General features: G+C 38.9%; 1 protein-coding gene across 1 annotated transcript in view; it reads left to right on the top strand.

Annotated features, from left to right (window-relative positions):
- LOC306856268 (delta-sarcoglycan-like) overlaps window positions 1-22,021 on the top strand; it is a 141,146-nt gene extending 119,125 nt beyond the window's left edge. Inside the window, exons 6-8 of the mRNA XM_079395426.1 lie at window positions 2,690-2,762; window positions 19,222-19,345; window positions 21,732-22,021. Coding sequence (XP_079251552.1) covers window positions 2,690-2,762; window positions 19,222-19,345; window positions 21,732-21,905 — 371 coding nt within the window. The 3' untranslated portion in view covers window positions 21,906-22,021. The remainder of the gene's footprint in view (window positions 1-2,689; window positions 2,763-19,221; window positions 19,346-21,731) is intronic.
- The last annotated feature ends 580 nt before the right edge of the window (window positions 22,022-22,601 follow it).

Genomic DNA, 22,601 nt, shown 5'->3' on the forward strand with positions numbered 1-22,601 from the left:
GATTGCTTCTTATGTCCTCATTTGTAAGTCGCTTTGGATAAAAGCGTCTGCTAAATGACTAAATAAATAAATAAATAAATAAATAATGGAATTTGGCCTTTTTGGTCCTCATTGTCAGGGATCTGGAAGGAGGTTGCAGAGTGAGTGACAAAGGTTTGACAAAACAGACTTATACAATACAAGAGGGTAGTGAGGTGCACATATGATAACATCAGGAACACAGTAAACCGAGGCAGCTGGGGAAGACCACAGGAACGGTCTCGGACAGCAACTGGCAGATTGCAATAGCAGCAAAACGAGCGGCAAGACCAGGCAGATAGAGAGGACCAAACAAGGCACCATAGAACGGAGCTCAGATACTTGACTGCCGACTCTAAACCAGGTCAAGTGCCAGGCAGGGAGAACCAGTGGCAGGAATCACAGGAACAGGTCAGGAACTCTAGCACAAAGAGACAAGACAGAATAAGGCTCCACGGGAAAACAGATACACCAAAGCAGGCAGGGGGATAAAAAAACAAAAATAACTGATAAAGATTAAAGTAACAAAATATTTTACTTCAATGAAAGGTTAGAATTTTTGTGATTTTTTTTTTTTTTTTTTAATGAAAGATCAAAAAGATCATCAATGCAGATTTATTTTCACAGCCGCCTTTGCTCATATTTACCAAGGGTGCCAATATTAGTGGATGGCACGGTATATAAAACAGAAGACAGTTATTTTAAATTGCAATAACATTTCACATTTGTACTGTAGTTTTGATCAAATATATGCAGCTTTGGTAAGTATAAGAAACTTCGTCCCAAACTTTTGAAGGTAGTGTAAGGGATAGGAAGCGATGCAGCTTTTTTAGAACAGAAGCTTTTATCTCATACAATTTTGCAAATTTGCAAATTACAATTTTGAAAACAAAATAAAAAATACAAAGAAAAAAAATATAACTATTGATTTAATTATCATTGTGTTGGTGTCTACGTTAATTCAGCAAGAACATGAATGTTTTACAAATAATTTTACAAATTTATTCAATTAACCAAACCATATTTGTCCCCCTAAATCTGAGGTGAGATGTGCCAAGCTAAAAACTGTACAAAGTCTTCTATTGGAATAAAAACACCAGCAGGGATCTCTGTTTTGCCCTCTCCTGGAGTCTAGGTACAAAGCCATCCACTGTTGCTGTCACAACCTACATGTGGGCAACAAATCTTATACCTCCCAGAGCAGCCATCAAGACAAATGGTAGCACTCCACCCTGAGATAGACCTTGTAGCCCCCTTTTAGGAGCACTATTTTCCACAGGAAATATTTGAGCTGTATGTACACTCATAAAGCACCCAAGCCATGCTATTCTGTTGGTCATGGCCCTTTTGGATTTTAAGGTTTAATTCAGATCATCCTTTAGACCAGGAGTACTCAAGTTCAGTGGCCAAGGAGGTCACGTTTAAATCGCATAATATGTGAAGGGCCACAAATTACAATCAAATCAAATCAAAAAGAGTTTATTTAAGATAATAATTGCAGTTTACCAATTTAGAAATGCATTTTTTTTCCCCTTGTCCTATTAAAAATATTATTGAACATGAAAATAAAAAATTACAAAACCTTGGAACAAACAAGTGAATTAACAGTTTAATGCAAAAAAAACCCCAAAAAACATTCATACTCAGAGTATTAAACAAACTCAGAATATTCAAACTCAAAACATTATTAAGCAAATATAGCTCACAAATTTATTTAGAGCCTATAATTTTTCCTATTCATGCCCAAACAGGACTAAGTGGACATTATTGAGCGCTAAATACGTGTAATGTTTGTTTCATTCATGCTGGATGCCAGAGGGTGCCCTCAGAAACGCCACATACTGTAAACATCACAGAAGTAATAGAACGTTTAAGGAAATCCCTAATATGGTCAAAGACATCCAGCTGTCACTGTAACTGAATGAAAAAAGCAAATAGATATGCTTTAACCAATCAAATGTGAAGACAATAAACACACAAAGTGACAATAATATGGTTTATCTGTGTTGTTCAAGCCATCTCTGGTATAGTGCAAAGTTCTGTAAGCTCATTGATGTGATGACAGCTCCATTCATTGTAATGGGCTTTAACCCATTCACAATTTTAATACATATGCTATTTGCACAATGCAGTGACAGGAGTATCGACACAATGATGACACGAACATAAAGTCACAGTGCCTAATATTTGCACTACTTTTGAATGCAAATTATAATAAAAATACATTAATCTGCAGCATGACAAGGACCACAAAATTAATGCAGGCAGGTTGAATGCAGCCCGCGAGTCACCTGGTGAATACCCCGGCTTTAGACTGTACAAGAGAAAAAAATAAATACATTTCATAACATATGATAATGCACTTGTAATGCGCTCTAGGTGTAGTTTACAATGTATATGCTTTATAATTGTAATTAGCATTATAATTCCAAGAAGCACCTCCACTTCTTGCCTAAGTCTATTGTTTGGAACTGTAATGGCTTCAGTTGCTTCAGCAAAGCCTAGTGAAAAGGTTTTGGTGACTCAACTTTAGGGCACCTTCTCAGGGACACAGCCAGACTGTATGGATCAATACTGGAGCATCACATATATGTCCATTGATTTTTGCATGCAGACTTGCTGCTTCGTTCAGAGCATGACTGAGATTGTACATGTTGGAATGTGTTTGCAGGAGCTGAGGGTGCAGTGTTCAGCAACTCGGTGGAGACCCCACATGTGAGAGCTGAGCCCTTCAAAGAGTTACGGTAAGACAGTTTGACGTACATAATGTCATTGTTAAATTCTGGATTCTATTTGGATGTTCCAAGATATTTACATTTTCTTGAACTACATAACTATACATTTGTTTATACCACATTGCAGGTCAATATTGTTTTTCTTTTTTATGAATTGTTCCAAAGTTTAAAATAAACTGTGCTTTAAAGAGTCATATAGCCAAAAAAACAGAAAAAGACAAGAAACTAAATATATAAATAAATGGGGAAATCATGGCCTAATGGTTAGAGAGTTGGACTTGTAACCTGAAGGTCATGGGTTTGAGTCTCAGTACTGGCAGGAATTGTCAGTGGGGGAGTGATAGACTAGTGCTCTCTTTCACTTTCAGTAACCACTACAGAGGTGCCCTTGAGCAAGGTACCGAACCCCCATTTGCTCCATGGGTGCTACAGCAAAAAACTGTGTGTGTGCACTTGGATGGGTGAAATGCAAAGCACACATTCCAAGTATGGGACACCATACTTGGCCACCTGTCAGGTTCCTTTGAAATTTCTTTATTGAATTTTTTTTTTTATTTGAAATACGCTGTTTACAGAGCTGCATCTGCTAGCATTATCCAAATCATTAACAGCAAGCCCTTCACCAAAGTACAGCTGCTGAAGACGTCGCATTCATAGCCACACTATCAAACTGCATAGGGAGATGATTGCACGTCGATTGCAATTTCCCACATATAGTGTAATGATCAAAGATTGCAGGGAAAAAAATATATAATTTTCCAGCTAGCATTACACATGGTTACATGTCTCTGTTGAGAGCTACAAAGGAGGCAAATAAAGCATGCAAATTTGTGCAAATTCCACTTATCCCTATATTTGGGTTTTTACTGTGTGTCTGGCTGACAACAGATTATAGAGCAACTCTGTAAACTGTTTCCGACAGCAGAGGGGAAGGGTGGGCACAATTCAGATTACCTCCTTTTAAATGCATCACTAACGGTTGTAATTACAGTCACAAGGAAATGGGAAGAGGAAATTTGGAAACATATTCTACACTGCTTATTAAAGAAACACTCAAATGGATCTTTGTTAGAGGCAGTTGTAATGATATTTCAACACGGTTTCTAGCATCCGCATTCAAGGTACTAGTAAAACAAACAGGATGTCAATGCTCTGTGATTTTAATAGCTCACGATTGCTTTGAATGTACTTTATGTTCTTTTCAAAGCTATCGAATCCACACCACCATCTAAATTCAGACAAATGATCCCTATTATTGCAAGCTTGCAGAATGCAATCAGATACATTGTTGTACAGTTATTATTGGTCAGTGTTATGGCAGGAAAAGATAGAGTTATTCATTAGACCGATGTCATTGTTGTGTAATAATGGTAAAATCCCAACCTTCTCCAGCCTGCTTCATCCGAATATCAGGCTGTGCATTATGAGAATTCTTGAGGGAATAATCACTCTTGCTGTTTGCTCTGAAAGCGAGCAATTACAGCCAATTTAAGTGTTATTTTCTGCCTTTGTAGAATCCAAATATCACAACAAAATATGTACCTGGTCTGTATGTAGTGTCTGAGGCCTATTTGGAGATAGTGCTGGGACTGTAAAGTACAGTTTACCCATGATGAACCTACTCATTATAACCACGGCTTGATCCAATTAATGTTGTATACGTGCAGACAAAAGAAGATCAATGTGTGATTAGCTGGCACCTCCTTCTCTAGGACAGGCATGCTTTCCTGTCCTGATCGATGCCTGGATGCCCATCAAAATCTAATTAAAGTAGATTCTCATTAACTACAACAAACACATGAAGCGCAATGCCAATACCCCAAGCAGAAGGCGAACATGAACGGTAGACATTGGCAACTGGGTCAGATATGGCAGGGAATGTACATTTAGCAGGAAATAATTAACAATAAATGGCCAGTGGGGAGAACGGCCTGTGTGAACACACAATCACATTAATGGCCCAGTTCTATCTTTTCTGCTGATGGAGTAAGCAAAGTAAAGGCACCAGCACAGCCAGGTGTAATGGCTTATCAAACCTTCTGTTATAAACAAGGACAACACATCGAAAAATCATTAATCAAAATGAGGGGAAACTCTAAGGACACTGGGACAAATCTGCTTTAGTTAGTTTGTTTGAACAGAGTGAACACACACACAGTTGTGGGTTCAGGTCCTTGCTCAAGGGCCTCACCTCAGTCATGGTATTGAAGGTGGAAGAGAGCGCTGGTCATTCACTCCCCCCACATACAATCATACAATACCTACCAGTACTGAGACTCGAACCATAAGGCCATAGACTGCCCTATACTGCCCCATACGCTCAGCATACGTACTTGATGTGCAAGAACAAACCTCACTGGCTCTTGCGTTCATAACATCTTAATTTATCTTCGTTGGGGAGCCTGTCTCTGAAAATATTGATATAATTAATTTCATTAGCTAATCAGCATATCATGTAATTAATTCATTTGAGGGCCCTAATTATATCCTCATCAACCTTTCAAGGAAAACATTCAGTAATGTCATCTTATGATGATAAACTATCAATGAAATATTCAGATCATAGGCATAGTGTGCACTGTGTCCAGCCTGGCATTGCTGAGAGACCAGCTAAGACCAGTAAGACAGGTTAGGAATTGTTTTTTTTATCATTATTATTTTTTTGGACTCTTAAAAGCATGAAAAGGATATATTGCTTTGGAAAGTGGGCATTTGGTTGAAGTTAGCAAAATAGCTGAAATTGCTGTCTGAGAAATTTAAAGGCACTGTAATCAAAGACTTGTGGGATACTTTCATCCTCCCCAAGTGATGTGATTTTAATTTATTGGTTGTGACTCTTGGGCGTTACCTGTAACACCCATGGACTGTCTGTGTGTGTTTTTTTCTCCCAATGTGCTCCCCGTGACCCAGTTTCTCCCATGTGTGATTGTCTCATTTGGTTCAGGTGTGTCCCGTTAATTACCCCTTGCTTAGTCCTGTATTTAAATTGTAGCCTGCCCCATGTTTCCTGGTCTGATGTTAATTTGTCTTGATGTGCTGCCTACGTGTGTCTCCAGCCTGCCCTGTGTTTCCCTGTGTTTGGATTATTAAAGACTGTGGTTTATGATTATCCCTCGTCTCCGTGCTCCTTGCTCCTTCACAATAGGCATTGCTGACAGAACAGCAGGCCGACAAAATAGTTAATTTGCGTGTTTCCCTAGTTTTCCTTATGGATCCCCTGGCCTCGTTATTCACCTCCCTAGCCCGTAAGGATCTTCCCCTTGTGGAGTATGCGGTTGAGTTCAGCCAGCTTGCCGTTATAACGGCGTTCGACCACGCTGCGCTGAACTCACTGTTCTGGATCAGGCCTAGCTACCATCGCCCCATCGATTTCCCAGACACCACTGGACTGAGCTGGAGGGAAGCTATCACCTGGTGTCTGGAGAGCGTCTATCCCCGATCCAAAGCATAGCCAGACCCAGAGCCCAGCCCACCATCTCCTCACTGTGCGGATCCCAAGCCTGAGCCCACCGATGACGGAGAGCCTGAGCCCACCGCGACCGACGAGCCATCGCTGTATGGAGCGACTGAACTGAGGATCGCCGCGGAGCCAATGCTGCTTGTGACATCAGACCAGGTGCAAGAGCAGGCTACAAGCCCACCATGAGGGAAAGAGCCGTGGACAGCGAGAGCGCAGAGAGGAGCTCCGCCCACTGCACCATGGCTGAGGGTGATCTTTTTGAGGAACTGGGATTATGGAACACAAAAGGGGATCCCTACTCTGACTTATATGCAGACCTGCCCCCTCTCCTCCCCCCTTTATCGGAGCCCTCTCTCAGTCCTGTTTCCCTGTCCAGCCCAGTAAGACACTCTGTTCCCGAGTCAAGCACGCCAGCCGATTCACTTCCCTGCTCTATGATGACAGCAGAAATCTCATTCACCACAACCCAAAAGAGGAGAATGAGGAGGAAAAGACTGTTGGCTCTAGACCCTGACCAGAGTCGAGAGATGGCTCTAGCACCGGACCAGAATCGAGAGAGGGCTCCTGTTCCCGAGTTTAGCCCAGAGTGGGATTCTCTTCCTGAGATTGGCCCAGAAAGAGCTTCCATTTCCGAGATTGGCCCAGAGAAGGCTTCCGTTCCCAAGATCTGCCCATAGTGGGATTCTGTTCCTGAGATTGGCCCAGAGAGGGCTTCTGTTCCCAAGATCTGCCCAGAGAGGGTTTCTGTTCCTAAATTTAGCCCATAGAGGGCTCCTGTTCCTGAATTAGGCCCAGAGAGGGCTCCTGTTCACAAGTTTGGCCCAGAGAGGGCTTCCATTCCCGAGTCCAGCCCCAAGAGGTCTCGTGTCCCTGAGTCCAACACCGAAAGGGCTTCCGTTCCCAAGTTCGGCCCAGGGAGGTCTTCTGCTCCTGTTTGCAGCCCTGAGAGCCCGGAGGCCCAAAAATGCCCACCCACCCTCCCGCTCCTGCGTCCTCCACCGCTGTCATCTGGCAGCCCCTCTGTTCACCCTTAGCGATATGTCACGCCCATGGACTTTCTGTGTGTTTTTCTCCCTATGTGCTCCCTGTGACCCAGTTTCTCCCATGTGTGATTATCCCTCGTCTCCTTGCTCCTTCACAGTAGGCATTGATGACAATATCAATATTTGGAGGTTTTTTTTGTTTGTTTTAAGTTCTGACTGTTGATATTTTTTTCAGATATTATATTTTCTTGTTCTAGGCTTTTTCATGCCAAACTGATGACCAAATATGAAGTGTTGGCCCATTGTTTTATTGTTTTGAATGACATGCTCTCCATCCATGCTTAAGCAAAATTCACTGCCTTTTTCATCATTAGACTGAAAGGCTTGACCGGTAGCAATTTGGAATTCTGTGGCTTTCAGCACCAAACATTTTTGTCCTTGTAATACTACGATGTCGATATGGATTTAACATTTTATTATTCAGTTCCTTGGCCAAAGGAACAGTAAGAAATAATTAAACTTTTGAGACACTGGACTGTAGCAGATTGACTGAACTGCTGTGAAAAATTTGCAGTCCATAAAAGTAGGGAAGGCAGTGAGAATAAATGGAGAAAGCCATTCATTGAAATAAATGGCCATAAAACACATTTCATAGTGTGCATGTAATATAACAAGAATGATTCTGCAGTATTCTGTTCAACAGCCATGTCCGTTCTACTTTTGCAGTTTAAGGAGGTGGAAGTAATTTTTGAAAGCTATGTTGAAGCGGTCTTGCTGTTCATGACCCACTGGTCATCACTCCAATCCAAGTTGAAAAGATCTCACTGAGCCCCAATGCATCCTGATTTTTTTTTTTGGAGTAATTGGGTGGGTGCTGTGCACTGTGCACATGGTTGCAGTCAACCTTGGGTCCTTTCATTATCATTGAATAAACATCCTGCGAATAATTAGCTTAGCCAATGGCAGGCTGCAAATTTTATCAGAAAACTTGGAAAGTCCTCAGTGAGCAAAATGGAAAGCAAAATGTCTGGAAATTAATTACACTGCTGAAAACTGATAGAGGCACCTGATTTCACCTGTCTGCATGTGTTGTGTCTTGTCTGCTATTTTGTGTTTTGTATAAGGTGCGCTTGTTCATGCGGGATTAACAGATGCCATTATGACTAATATTCATAAAAACTTGACATAATAGACCTATAAAAAAGTGTCATGGCTAGAAGCAATGTTGTCACTAGCCATGAGAAGGTTAAATGTAAATAGCCTGCTAAATGTGGCATGCTTACATGTTAAAATCCTAAAATTCAACTATCCATATATATATATATATATATATATATATATATATATATATATATATATTTTTTTTTTTTTTTTTTTTTTTTTTTTCACCTTTATGTGTGTGTGTGCCATTTCATTAAAATTATTACTTTTATTTATTCAATAAATGCCATTAGAATAGAGATGTTCATTTCGGTTATTTCTCCTAACCGATAGTCGATACTAGATAACCGATTATTTACCGTTAACTGACAAGATTATTTTAAATTAGAATTGAAATAAATTAGGATAAGTGTCTGTCACCCGTCCAAAATAGGCTACTATAACATTTGTTTTCTGGGTATTAATTTTACATGCGCAAAAAGCATCAAACAACGGAACATGAGGATTCACATGGTCATATCCTATCACATTACGCACCTGCAACACTTCTGCGAGTGGAGAATATATAGACTATATATATATGAAACAAATAAATATGCCTATACAAAAAATATATCTTTACTTAAAAAATAAAGAAAACAAAAGAAAAAGCTGCGCAACAAGTAGCCCAGTAGGCCTATGCAGTGTATCGGTTCATTTTTGTGCTGCGCAAAAGAAAACCGCAGACAGCAGCATCCTATTTTTTCTTTAGTCCTATTTTACAAAAGCACAAAGATTTGTGTTGTGAATGTACACAAACGTCAACTGTTAGAAGGAAAAAAATTCAAGTGATTGTGCTGGTGCCACATGCATGCACACAGTTAAGCTTTGCTACCTTGACAATAATGCAGCCTGTTCATTATCATAATAAAATAGTCAGTCAAACATATGGGAAAAAAAAAACTTGAATATGTAGTAAAATCTGTTCCTTTAAGCATCACCGTACCGAGATTGTAATGGCACCGACAAGACGAGAGATGTGCGGATCCATTTGCAAGCTTTTATTAATAAACATAGAAAAATAACAGGCAGAGTCAAAACACCAGCAAACGAGTATGGCATGGGCAAGACACAAGAGCAAGTCTGATCATTTGAGCAATAATCCAAATGAGGTATACACAGAGTCCGAAACAGTGAGACAAGGGTTAATCCACGATACAAGGGCAGGAAACGAGACTATAAACAAAATAAACTAAACTTAGAGAACACAGAATGGCTCGGTAAGGCAGCTAACACTTGGAGAGTGCTAAACGCAGAACCAGACTCGGAGCTAAACGTAAACACAGAATGGCTTGGTAAGGCAGCTAACACTTTGGCGAGTGCTAAATGCAGAACAATACTCGGCAAAGAGGAAGAGGAAGTCCATGGTTTAAGTAGGGTGTGTGATTGTGTGATAATTCTCAGGTGTGAGCGTGATTAGTGCAATCAGCTGTATATGTGTCGTCAGTGCAATGGATGATGGGAATTGTAGTCCGAGGGTGAAGTGCAACAGTAGTGTGGGGCAAGAGTCAATATGATGGAAGGGCGACCTCTGATGGTGAGTATACGGAAGACCATGAACCGGATTCGTGACAGACATAATGTTATGCAAAACTTATTTTTTTACGTGGATATTGGAATGCCAGTGAGGTAGCTACATAATAAATACTATTTTGGCATTCAAATACATCATGGATATGGAAATATTTGATTTTGTTGAATGAGAGACCCAACTTTGGTTTTACTTTCGTTTTAGCCTAAATTAATTTGTTTTGGCTTGTTGTTATAGGCTATGTTCTTATATTTTTTAGTTCTTGTTCTTTTCTACTGTTTAATTGAAAGGATTTGTGGTGGAGTGAGGAGAACTAAAATAGCCTAGCTATGTTTACAGTGTTTATTACATTATTATGTTTGTAAACATTTTGCATCGACGTTAGGCCTATTTCGGAATGAAATAATAAAATGCTACTTAAACGTGACGTATGTTTTCTTTCTTTTTTTTAAAGCTATTTTCTATATGTGTAGCATATTTTAACTTTGCAGCAGACCTGTCAAAATATTTTTATAAATTAGGCCTACTGAAAAAAATAAAATAAAAAAATAAATTATTTAAATATATATATATATATATATATATATATATATATATATATATATATATATATATATATATATGACATTTTAAACCGTTTATCTGATTGTAATAATCGGTCAAAATTCTATATAGTCGGTTAGTGGTTAACCGGTTCAAATGAACATCCCTACATTAGAATAATAAGACAATACAGGGCTTTTACCAAACCAAAATTAATTAGGCAAAATCATGTTTTTTGCACTGCAGCAGCTGCATCTCAAGTGGCATTTAGATGTATTTACACAGACTGTTTACAACAGTGTAAATCATGTTATAAGGCTTATTTATACTATATGTTGAAAAAAAAAAAGATATTATACTTTAAATGTGAAATTAAAACCACCAGTAGGTGGCAACAAGTCACTGTCTTAATGAGCGAGATTGTTCATAATTGCTAATTCATTCAGGAACTGAATTTGTCATTGCATCATGCAGTGTGGTGAATTATTATTGCTCATTATTGTGTACATATCTATATCACATATCTATTTTAGTCATTTAAATAATATAGGTTAATATATTATCTAATATGATTATATTATCATATCTTAATATATTATTAATGTTATTGTGGTATATTATTACATTACCCAAATATGTATTTACTTCCTTCTAATTCTCGTTGTCAGTGCAGGCTTGTTTAGCTTATTGAGCATTATGAAAAGTGATTAGTGGCCTGCATTAATAAAGCCTTGAACATACACAACAGGACAAAAATATAGTTGATGACTAGACATAATCATTCCATTACTCTACACACTTCTTTGTGAAGCCAGTGGCATAATACAGTGAAACAATATGTTATTTAGCCATATAAAAACAGTTGTAATGTGTGTGGGAAAATTTACCAGCTGACGGTTTTAGGTATACAGCGACCCCTGGCAGTTCTAGTGTTAAAGGGTTTCATGAATTGCCTCAGGTTTTTTCTTTTCTTTCTTTTTTTCTTTTTTCTTAATTGTGTACTGTTCTCTGAGGTCCACTTATAATGGTATTAAGATTTTTACACCAAAAAATATAATTTAGAAGTAATAGCCAGATGTCATGTTCTTGAACCCCCTCATTGTTGGTTGATCACTCCTGGGGAAGGAAACAATGGTCCTGAATTTCCTTGATTTGTACACAGTCTGTCTGAATGATTTCTGGAATCCCAACTCTTTAGAGACCAACCAGGACGAAGCCCCAGGGCGGAGTTGAAGGCAGGAGGAGCCATGGTGGAAATAACGCTTTGACAGTTGCTGACACCCTGGGGACGACCGACGGAGATGCAGCCACCACAGATGGACACCCAGATGGAGCCGATGAGTCGATGTGCCCCAGTGACACCGATGGTACTGGAGACAGAGGAGATGATGAGCATCCGAGGACGAACCGGAAATCCTGAGGGCAGAGGCTGAGCCGGTGGGACAGAAGATGAAGACGGAGCCGGGGCGGAGGAGGCGCAGACAAAGCTGAGGTGGAGCAGGGGGCACAGAGGCTGGAGGCTGAGACAGGGGGTCGATGGGGCTGGATGAGGCTGCTGGCCTGCAGACACTTGGCAGAACATTCCTGATAAGGGCTGCTGAGGGGCTAGCGGACAGCAGATGAACTGGGGCTGAAGAACTGGCTGATTGAGGAGAAGGGAGAGAGAGGCTGGGCAGGAATTCAGGGCAGACAGGAGAAACAGGAGCTACTGGACAGACAGGAAACGCTGGAGATACAGAGGCCATAGGAGATACTGGGGAATTGTGCAAAGCCTCACCAAAAAAGTATATTAAATCCTGTTAAAAAAATGTCCTTCAGTTCATCATAATAATTGCCAGTGACTGCAACCATCTCTACCACAGTGGTGGTGTTGTGGGCGGGGCTTTCCTCCCTGTCCCCGAGCTCCACAAGCACTCCCTCAGTGACTGTCTGTGGTGTAGTTGGATCGCTCAGACCGGGGCGATGGTAACTTCCGACCTTATCCTAGGTCCAGGTTCCTCCATCGTGGTGTGCTGACCTCCTCGGTCTGTGGTGGGCACATGCGACACCCCCGTCGCGTCGATCGCTGGTGGTGATTGGCTGGTGTCTGGTGGTGGAGAGGAACTGGTGGTGAAGTTATCCTCCAAAGGGCAAACGGTCAAGTCAAGTCAAGTCAACATTATTTGTACAGCACTTTTAACAGTGCAAATTGTGTCAAAGCAGCTTTGCATGGGATTGATATAAAGCTGGGTGGCTTTATATCAGCTTTACAGTATTTAGACGGGGAAATAATTCGTCGAAATAGTGTCATTCTCCTCTGGCCAGACAAAATCAGCAGTTTAAATCTAGGCTAAAGCAGAATCAGATTGTGCAAAGGACTCATCTGGTTCCTGTGGTCTTGTCCCGATGGCTGTCTTGGAGACAGGGTCTTCACTGGGGATCAGTCTCTGGGGCTCATCTAGATGTCCTGGCTGTAGAGGTCATCTCTAGGTGCTGATCCACCATCTGAACTGGATACACTATGGATCTGGGTGGCTACGGTGACCTCGGAATAAGAAAGAAACAGACTAACATTAGCGTAGATGCCATTCTTCTAACAATGTAACAAGTAAATCAGGTGTTTTGGGAAGTGTTCCCGGTTCCGGTTGGCCTAATTAATGCAGCCTAACAATCTTTTAACGGATTTGAATTATAGAAATGCGATAGTGTATTCTGTGTAAACCAGGTTAAAGAGATGGGTCTTTAATCTCGTTCCAGAGTTTGGGCGCTAAATTGGAAAACGATCTCCCACCCGCAGTTGATTTTGATATTCTAGGTATTATCAAATGGCCAGAGTTTTGAGATAGCAGCAGACGTGAAGGACTATAATGCGATAAGAGCTCACTCAAATACTGAGGTACCAAACCATTCAGGGCTTTATAGGTAATTAGCAAGTCTTAAAATGTATACAATGTTTAATAGGGAGCCAGTGCAGTGTTGACCAAACCGGGCTAATGTGGTCATACTTCCTGGTTCTAGAGAAAACTCTAGCTGCTGCATTTTGAACCAGCTGGAGTTTGTTTATTAAACATGCAGAGCAACCACCCAATAAAGCATTACAATAATCTAGCCTCGAGGTCATGAATGCATGAATTAATGTTTCTACATTTGACATTGAGAGCATATATTGTAATTTAGATATATTTTTAAGATGGAAAAATGCAGTTTTACAAATGCTAAAAACATTTTTTTCGAAGCAAAGTTTGCTATCAAAAAGTATGCCTAGGTTCCTAAGTGATGACGACGAATTTACAGATCAGCCATCAAGTATTAGACAGTGATCTAGGTTATTACATACAAAAGTTTTTGGTCCAATAATTAACACCTCTGTTTTTTCAGAATTTAGCAGTAAGAAATTGCTAGTCATCCAGTTTTTGATATCAAGGTCGCGAAGAAATATAGAGCTTGGTATCATCAGCATAACAGTGAAAGCTAACACCATGTTTCCTAATGATATCTCCCAAGGGTAACGTAAAGCGTGAAAAGTAAGGGGCCAAATACTGAGCCTTGAGGTACTCCATACTGCACTTGTATGATTGTATGATACCTCTTCATTTACTGCCACAAATTGATGGCGGTCAACAATAAAGTGTGTACGATTTGAACTATGCCAGTGCACTTCCTCTAATGCCAACATAATTTTCTAGTCTATTTAAAAGAATGTTGTGGTCGATAGTGTCAAACGCGGCACTAAGATCCAGTAGCACTAATAGAGTGATACAACCACGATCAGATGATAAAAGCAGGTCGTTTGTAACTCTAATGAGAGCAGTCTCAGTACTATGATATGGTCTAAAAACTGACTGGAAATCCTCACATATATCATTTTTCTCTAAGAAGGAGCATAGTTGTGATGATACTACCTTTTCTAATATCTTTGACAGAAAAGGGAAATTCAAGATCGGTCTGTAATTAATTAATTCTTTGGGGTCAAGTTGTGTTGCAGTAATGACATCACATAATTAAAAAAGACACCTGACGAAAAACTTGACAAATTCCTGGACCTTAATAAGGAAACAGCCAAGCGAAAAAAAAATACATAAATGTTATAATAGATAAATGAAATGTGCACTGTATTTATTTTTTATTTTTTTTATTATTTTGTTTTCATTTCCAATTATTTATATTCACGATTTCTAGTATTTGTACAGGTTTTACATTTTTATTTCAATGTTGTAATTAGCAATTTATTTAATTTTGTCTTTGAAGCAGATTTGTTGCATGACAGCATAAATGAAAGTTTCTTAAGGGTCAAGATCAAGTTGTCCTTTCCATCAAGCCACTACCATAATAGCTGTCACCACTCAAATGAATGCACAACTCAGATTAACTGTATAGCTTGTGTGTAAGATTCTAATACAAATATAAAGTAATTAATTTATCACAAATAAATATTTCAATGAGTAAAACTGGCTGTATTTATAGTATTATAGACTACACAACATTATTATATTATTTTAAAATTAAGTTTTAAATTATTATTATTGTCCCTGGATCAGTAGGGTACTCTTGTAATAAAGTAGCAGTGGCTGGGACAGATTTTAAGCATCAGTTCCACTTAAAAAGATTCAATCTAATCCTGTTTACATTAAATAACCCTGTTCCCAAGCAGGTTTAAGGTAACGGACCTGTTGCTATCCCAACTCTGGGATGAGCTTTGAAGAACCAAACAATCCAAGATCATGCCAAATCGTAAACAATCAAATCCAGCAAACTGAGTTAGCGATGTACGAAGAACGGGCCCCTGTTATAAATAAAACAGGGCAGACACTGACATCTGATTGACATCCCATTTCTATAAAAAAAGCATTAGCTGCTAATCCTAGATTACTAGATTCACATACTTTTGCCACTCACAGATATGTAATATTAGATAATTTTCCTAAATAAAAAAAATTACAAAGAAATGTTATCTCATTTGCATGTTTGGGTTATCTTTGTCTACTTTCAAGACTTGAAAATGAATGATGTTTTGGGTCATATTTATGCAGAAATAATAATAATAATATTTTAGTCTATATTATATATTGTGTTTTTGCTGCTTTGTACATTGCCTGTTTGGATATTTGTATATTATTCTTTTATTATCTATGTCCTGTCCTGTTGCTGTCTTTCTGTTGCACTGTGGAGCTTCTGTCACTACAACAAATTCCTTGTATGTGTAAACATACCTGGCCAATAAAGCTCATTCTGATTCTGATTCTGAATAATATATACAGTATATATATATATATATATATATATATATATATATATATATATATACAGTGGGTACGGAAAGTATTCAGACCCCCATAAATTTTTCACTCTTTGTTATATTGCAGCCATTTGCTAAAATCATTTAAGTTCATTTTATTTCCTCATTAATGTACACACAGCACCCCATATTGACAGAAAAACACAGAATTGTTGACATTTTTGCAGATTTATTAAAAAAGAAAAACTGAAATATCACATGGTCCTAAATATTCAGACCCTTTGCTGTGACACTCATATATTTAACTCAGGTGCTGTCCATTTCTTCTGATCATTCTTGAGATGGTTCTACACCTTCATTTGAGTCCAGCTGTGTTTGATTATACTGACTGGACTTAATTAGGAAAGCCACACACCTGTCTATATAAGACCTTACAGCTCACAGTTGCATGTCAGAGCAAATGAGAATCATGAGGTCAAAGGAACTGCCTGAAGACCTCAGAGACGGAATTGTGGCAAGGCACAGATCTGGCCAAGGTTACAAAAAAAATTCTGCTGCACTTAAGGTTCCTAAGAGCACAGTGGCCTCCATAATCCTTAAATGGAAGACATTTGGGACGACCAGAACCCTTCCTAGAGCTGGCCGTCCGGCCAAACGGAGCTATCGGGGGAGAAGAGCCTTGGTGAGAGAGGTAAAGAAGAACCCAAAGATCACTGTGGCTGAGCTCCAGAGATGCAGTCGGGAGATGGGAGAAAGTTGTAGAAAATCAACCATCACTGCAGCCCTCCACCAGTTGGGGCTTTATGGCAGAGTGGCCTGACGGAAGCCTCTCCTCAGTGCAAGACACATGAAAGCCCGCATGGAGTTTGCTAAAAAACACCTGAAGGTTCTCTGGTCTGATGAGACCAAGATAGAACTTTTTGGCCTTAATTCTAAGCGGTATGTGTGGAGAAAACCAGGCACTGCTCATCACCTGTCCAATACAGTCCCAACAGTGAAGCATGGTGGTGGCAGCATCATGCTGTGGGGGTGTTTTTCAGCTGCAGGGACAGGACGACTGGTTGCAATCGAAAGAAAGATGAATGCGGCCAAGTACAGGGATATCCTGGACGAAAACCTTCTCCAGAGTGCTCAGGACCTCAGACTGGGCTGAAGGTTTACCTTCCAACAAGACAATGACCCCAAGCACACAGCTAAAATAATGAAGGAGTGGCTTCACAACAACTCCGTGACTGTTCTTGAATGGCCCAGCCAGAGCCCTGACTTAAACCCAATTGAGCATCTCTGGAGAAACCTAAAAATGGCTGTCCACCAACGTTTACCATCCAACCTGACAGAACTGGAGAGGATCTGCAAGGAGGAATGGCAGAGTATCCCAGGTGTGAAAAACTTGTTGCATCTTTCCCAAAAAGACTCATGGCTGTATTAGATCAAAAGGGTGCTTCTACTAAATACTGAGCAAAGGGTCTGAATACTTAGGACCATGTGATATTTCAGTTTTTCTTTTTTAATAAATTTGCAAAAATGTCAACAATTCTGTGTTTTTCTGTCAATATGGGGTGCTGTGTGTACATTAATGAGGAAAAAAAATTAACTTAAATGATTTTAGCAAATGGCTGCAATATAACAAAGAGTGAAAAATTTAAGGGGGTCTGAATACTTTCCGTACCCACTGTATGTATATATATATATATATATATATATCAGTGGGGATTTCTTTAAGACTGCAAGGGAAGCTCGGCTTCCCCTATAATGTCAAAAATGTATGGTCAAATACGTACTATTGTGTTAACATTTTATTGATTAAAAATGCGTTAGAACACGTTCATCTCGAAGAAGAGTTCGTTCAGAATCAGCTACATATAGCAGGTGACTCGATTTCCTTCTCCTATATTCCCGTAGCGTCTCAGTGTATTTGCCTGTTGAAGCCCAGCGTCCGTTGACTTCTATGGGGCTGCTTTGAACAGTTTTTTTCAGTGCTTCGAAACTAGAAGGTCATTGGATAAATGCTGCGATTATGTCCCGCCCACGGACGCTCAGCGTCTCTGGGGGTGAATGGAGGAGTGGGCGGGGCTGGACTCCGGGCTTCTGCGTGATGATTGGAGGGTCTGTCGAAAGACTGCCTCTCCTTTTGATTGACAGCGATTTTGGCCTATAAGAAGTCATTGAAGCTATTCGAGCTCAGTCCCATAGCAGATTTTGAAGTGTAGTCGAAAGACAAACTGCTGCAACCTATTTCTTGGTATTTGCTTGGCGAAATTGCTGGCCAGTTTTCATCATAACAGGAGAAAGCTGTGTGATTACTTGGTGTTCCTTAACCCACCGGTGCGGGCTGTCTCGCTTTTTCTTTGACGCGAAACTAACTAAAATACTCCACGAGTTTTGATGCTGTTCTTCTGAACTTTCTATTCATAAAAAAAAAATAAAAAATAAAAAAATCTTACCTCTTTTCAACAACAATAATAAGAATAATAATAATATTTTTTTAGCAGCAAATCAGAATAGAATGATTTCTGAAGCATCGTGTGACTGGAGTAATGATGCTAAAAAGTCAGCTTTGAAACACAGTTTTGATTGTTCCTAATAAAATGTTTAACTGCACTCACAAGTGAATCTCAAGTTATTTTGTGTGATAGCTAAATATATACTTAATAAACTACACAAAAAAAATATTTTGTCCTCATATTCCTTCTTGTAACTCTTCCTCTCAGTCACATACTTGACTAAATGGCTCATTATGAAGCTCATTATGCAGGCCTGTCTTCTCAGGTGTGAATGTGAAGGTTGACGCCTACTCGCATAGACCCTTTTTACTCAAAAAGTGTCTTAGGAAATTTAAATCAATATATTGTTTTCTGTGAGCAAATAAACAAGATGATTTTCACGTTATTTTGAAGCAAAAATTCTAGCCTACAAGATCCAGTTCTCAGAAGTCTTGTGAACAAATGTTCTGTATGTGTTTTATGGCCTTATTTTAGTGACTTCAAAAATTTAGTTTTTCACTAACCACACATAAACGTTGCTTTCTCGAAAACAAAATCAAGTACATAAGTGCTGCTAACACTGGTCAAGTCACTGGAAAAGACACCTAGTTGGTACGACAGGGTCACAGAGCATTTTCATGAAAAGGAATGTAGGGCAGAATTTACGTATAAATAAATGGACAATTTGTATGATGTAGGCCGAAAATGAGCTTCCCCTCTTTGAAAGACCAGCAGCCGCCACTGATATATATATATATATATATATATATATATATATATATATATATATATATATATATATATATAAAAAATCTAAAAGGTTTACGGACCTTCAAGCAGCACTGTGTGTGCGTGCGTGCGTGCGTGCGTGCGTGTGTGTGTGTGAGAGAAATCAGATGGCATAATTTGCATTTTTGTTCCAGGTAATTGTTTGCTTTGCATAGCTCTCATTTGAAATCAACAGATTCATTGCTACAACATTTTTGGGCTTTTTTTAACTGATTTGAAGGTCTTATGTAGATAATATATCTTGTGATATTGTCTTCTGCTCAGGCTGGAGTCTCCTACACGTTCGCTATACATGGAGGCGCCTAAAGGAGTGAAAATAGAAGCCGACGCAGGTGATTTCCAAGCAACTTGTAGGAGCGATTTACGCCTGGAGTCGAAAGACGGAGAGGTAACTGTTCTTCATTCTGTCCTGAAGCTGTTACTGTTAGTGGGCCTGATGCTGTAGTTAATGTACTCTGAGTTGTGACACTTTCATCTGCCATCGGTTGCCCAAAATCATTGGAATATTAAGTAAAGGTCATGTTCCATGAAGATATTGATATTTGGTCAATTTCCTACTGTAAATATATCAAAACTTATTTTTTGATTAGTAATATGCATTGCTAAGAACTTCATTTGGACAATTTTATAGGCCATTTTCTCAATATTTTGATTCTTTTGCACCATCAAATTCCAGATTTTCAAATAGTTGTATCTCAGCCAAATATTGTCCTATCATAACAAACCATACATCAATGGAAAACTTATTTATTCAGCTTTCAGGTGATGTATAAATCTCAGTTTTGAAAAATTTACCTTTATGACTGGTTTTATGGTCCAGGGTCACAAATTATCTGTTAAATAATCATTATGTTTTTAAATGAAACTAATATGAGATATATATTCTGAATATCAGTGCTTTGTGTAATTCTATTTTAATTGTGTTCAACTTAAGTAAAGAAAATTTTTTTTAGCACAGCTAATACTGCTGACATATTAAAGTCATGAATTTCAAAGCTTTAGTAGAAAAATATTTTAAAGAAATTACCAAAGTGTTACAATTATCCCTGCTTTCTTGCAAAAACTATCGGAACCAATGCAGAAATTTCTAAAATAGTGATGGAGGACATGTCCCCATTTATAATAACTGCTACTCCCCTGGGTTTTGCCATTTGACTTGCAGATTAATAGATCACAAGTCTCAGTGAGAACACAGGAAAAGGCTTGAATCAGCTCTCGTAGTATCAGGTTATGCTTTCATGACTTTCCCCCATCTGTCGCATATTCCACTCCAGGATTTTCATTTGTCACTCCTTTTTTTACCAGGAGAAACAAACACCTCCACCGGCTTGAGTGCCCCCTTGAGTTCCGCCTCAGTTAGACTGGAGGTTTGTGCATCAGCCTCAGCCTCAGAGGGAAAAAAAAACCCCTCCCTCACTCATTTTTGCTCGGTAGCAGATGTCTGGGGAAGTCAGCTGAGACCCCTGCTTAAAAAGTGTTTCAGGTCATTTGACGGGAATGCTTCCTTGAGGCTGTCAGTAATGACTCCTCTTACCCTTTTAAATCTTGACTAGCTCCTCTCCCAGACTAGGTAATACATGCTTTCTCAAGGGTCCCATGAAAAATAGAAAATGAGAAATGAGACAGGTTCAGCTCGGGGAAAGGGATAAAAGTATGTCTAATCGAGACTCACTGAAACTGCCATGATTGGTTGGATGTAAGAGATTAGAGGACTTGACTGAGGATGAACACCTTGTGAGATGGGATATTTTGTTCAATGAAATGACAATTCTGGTCTTTTTGGAACTACAGTTTGAGAGTTCAAGATGATAAAAGAGGAGAATAAACCTGGAAATAATAACTTTACCACTGTATAAGGCACTTTCAAATTAAATCACTTTAGAAATCCCATGTCTTTATTTGTAGCGAGAAACATTTAATTATATATTATGTAACAAAATTAATCAAGCATGATACTGTATGTAGCTAGTTTTAAGTAGTGATTTTGGCCTGTCAACCTCAGAGGTCTTGACCTTTTCTGCTGTCTCTAGCAATACAGTCATAGGTGCCAATGTCTTAAAATCAGGTCAACATAATTGTGAAAATCTTTTGAATTGCTATTCACTTCATTGCAGTAAAATATTTTTAATTATTATCTAATTGTATTACTACATTTTATTACTACACTATATTTATTTCTATTACTAAAAATCATTCTCATAAACAGAATAATGGTTTGTTTACACAGGTTTTCCTCCCTCTTTTAAGTTACAGAAAATATACAGTATCTCACAGAAGTGAGTACACCCCTCACCTGCGTGTAGGGCCAGCGGTTTAGACATTAATGGCTGTGTGTTGAGTTATTTTGAGGGGACAGCAAATTTACAATTATACAAGCTGTACACTCACTACATTGTAGCAAAGTCGCATTTCTTCAGTGATGTCACATGAAAAGATATAATAAAATATTTACAAAAATGTGAGGGGTGTTCTCACTTCTGTGAGATACTATAGTTTTGTTTGTTTTTTTGCTTTTTTGGGGGGGGGGGGGGGTTGTTAGTTTGTTTTTTAAGGTCCCAAACTATTATTATTTAATTTTGATGCTGAAGTAAATGTTTATAGAAATGACACTCACACTTTTAGAAGTGTCCCAAGTTTTAGTAACATGGTTGAAAATGAAAGAAAGAAAGAATGCATGCAAAGTGGCATAAACTAATTGAAGGAATGTTTATATAATGTAACTATTATATGAAAGAATAAAATAAATTTGAAATCCTTCTCCCTTCTCTCTTAAGATCAGCTTGGATGCCAGGAAAATCAAGCTCCTACGTCTGCCGGAGGGAAAAGCCTCCCCCTCTGGAACTAGACAGACTGTCTTTGAAGTGTGTGTCTGTCCCAATGGAAAACTCTTCTTATCACAAGCAGGAACTGGCTCCACTTGCCAGATCAGCAGCAACTTATGCCTCTAGATACTCACAAAATCCCTTCCACACACACACACACACACACACACACACACACAATTACAACAAACTTGTACATACAGAGGACTTGTTCCTCTCTTGAAGAATCTGATGCTGACAAGAACCGAAAAGGACTTTGAATATTCATGAAAATACTTTGTAAAACAATGTTTGAACAAGAAACTTTTAAGGTGATCACCAGAGCATCATTCGACAGCGTGACAGTCACCATTCCGATGCATACATCGCTTTTACTTAGAGTCCTTTTTTTCCAATCAGAATCAATATATATATATATATATTTTTTTTTTTTATTTATTTTTTTTCTGCTGAGGAAAGTACTGTGTACGCCACATAAATATGACAATTTTCTTCTGTTTTGAGATCTATTTGTAACATCAAATTGTGTGTTATTACTCAAGTTCTACATCTACAGTCCTCCATCTAATGCCTCCCATGACGGTGATCACCTATACCCAAACTGTGCTTACACTGGGATAAAACCCATACACTCACTCTGTTCAAAAAGAAGAACAGCGCCTGTGCCTTAATTCAATGCACTTGTGGCAAGAAGCACACCCCACTCACTTTAATTTAGACAAAGACACTTGCATTTAAGTTACTTGACTTTTGCTCCCACAAATTAACAACATAATGTTGAGAAACCACTGACCCCAAACTCACATTATGTGCTGATTTCTG

The sequence above is a fragment of the Barbus barbus genome (assembly GCF_936440315.1).
Source record: "Barbus barbus genome assembly, chromosome: 36".
NCBI classification, from domain to species: domain Eukaryota; kingdom Metazoa; phylum Chordata; class Actinopteri; order Cypriniformes; family Cyprinidae; genus Barbus; species Barbus barbus.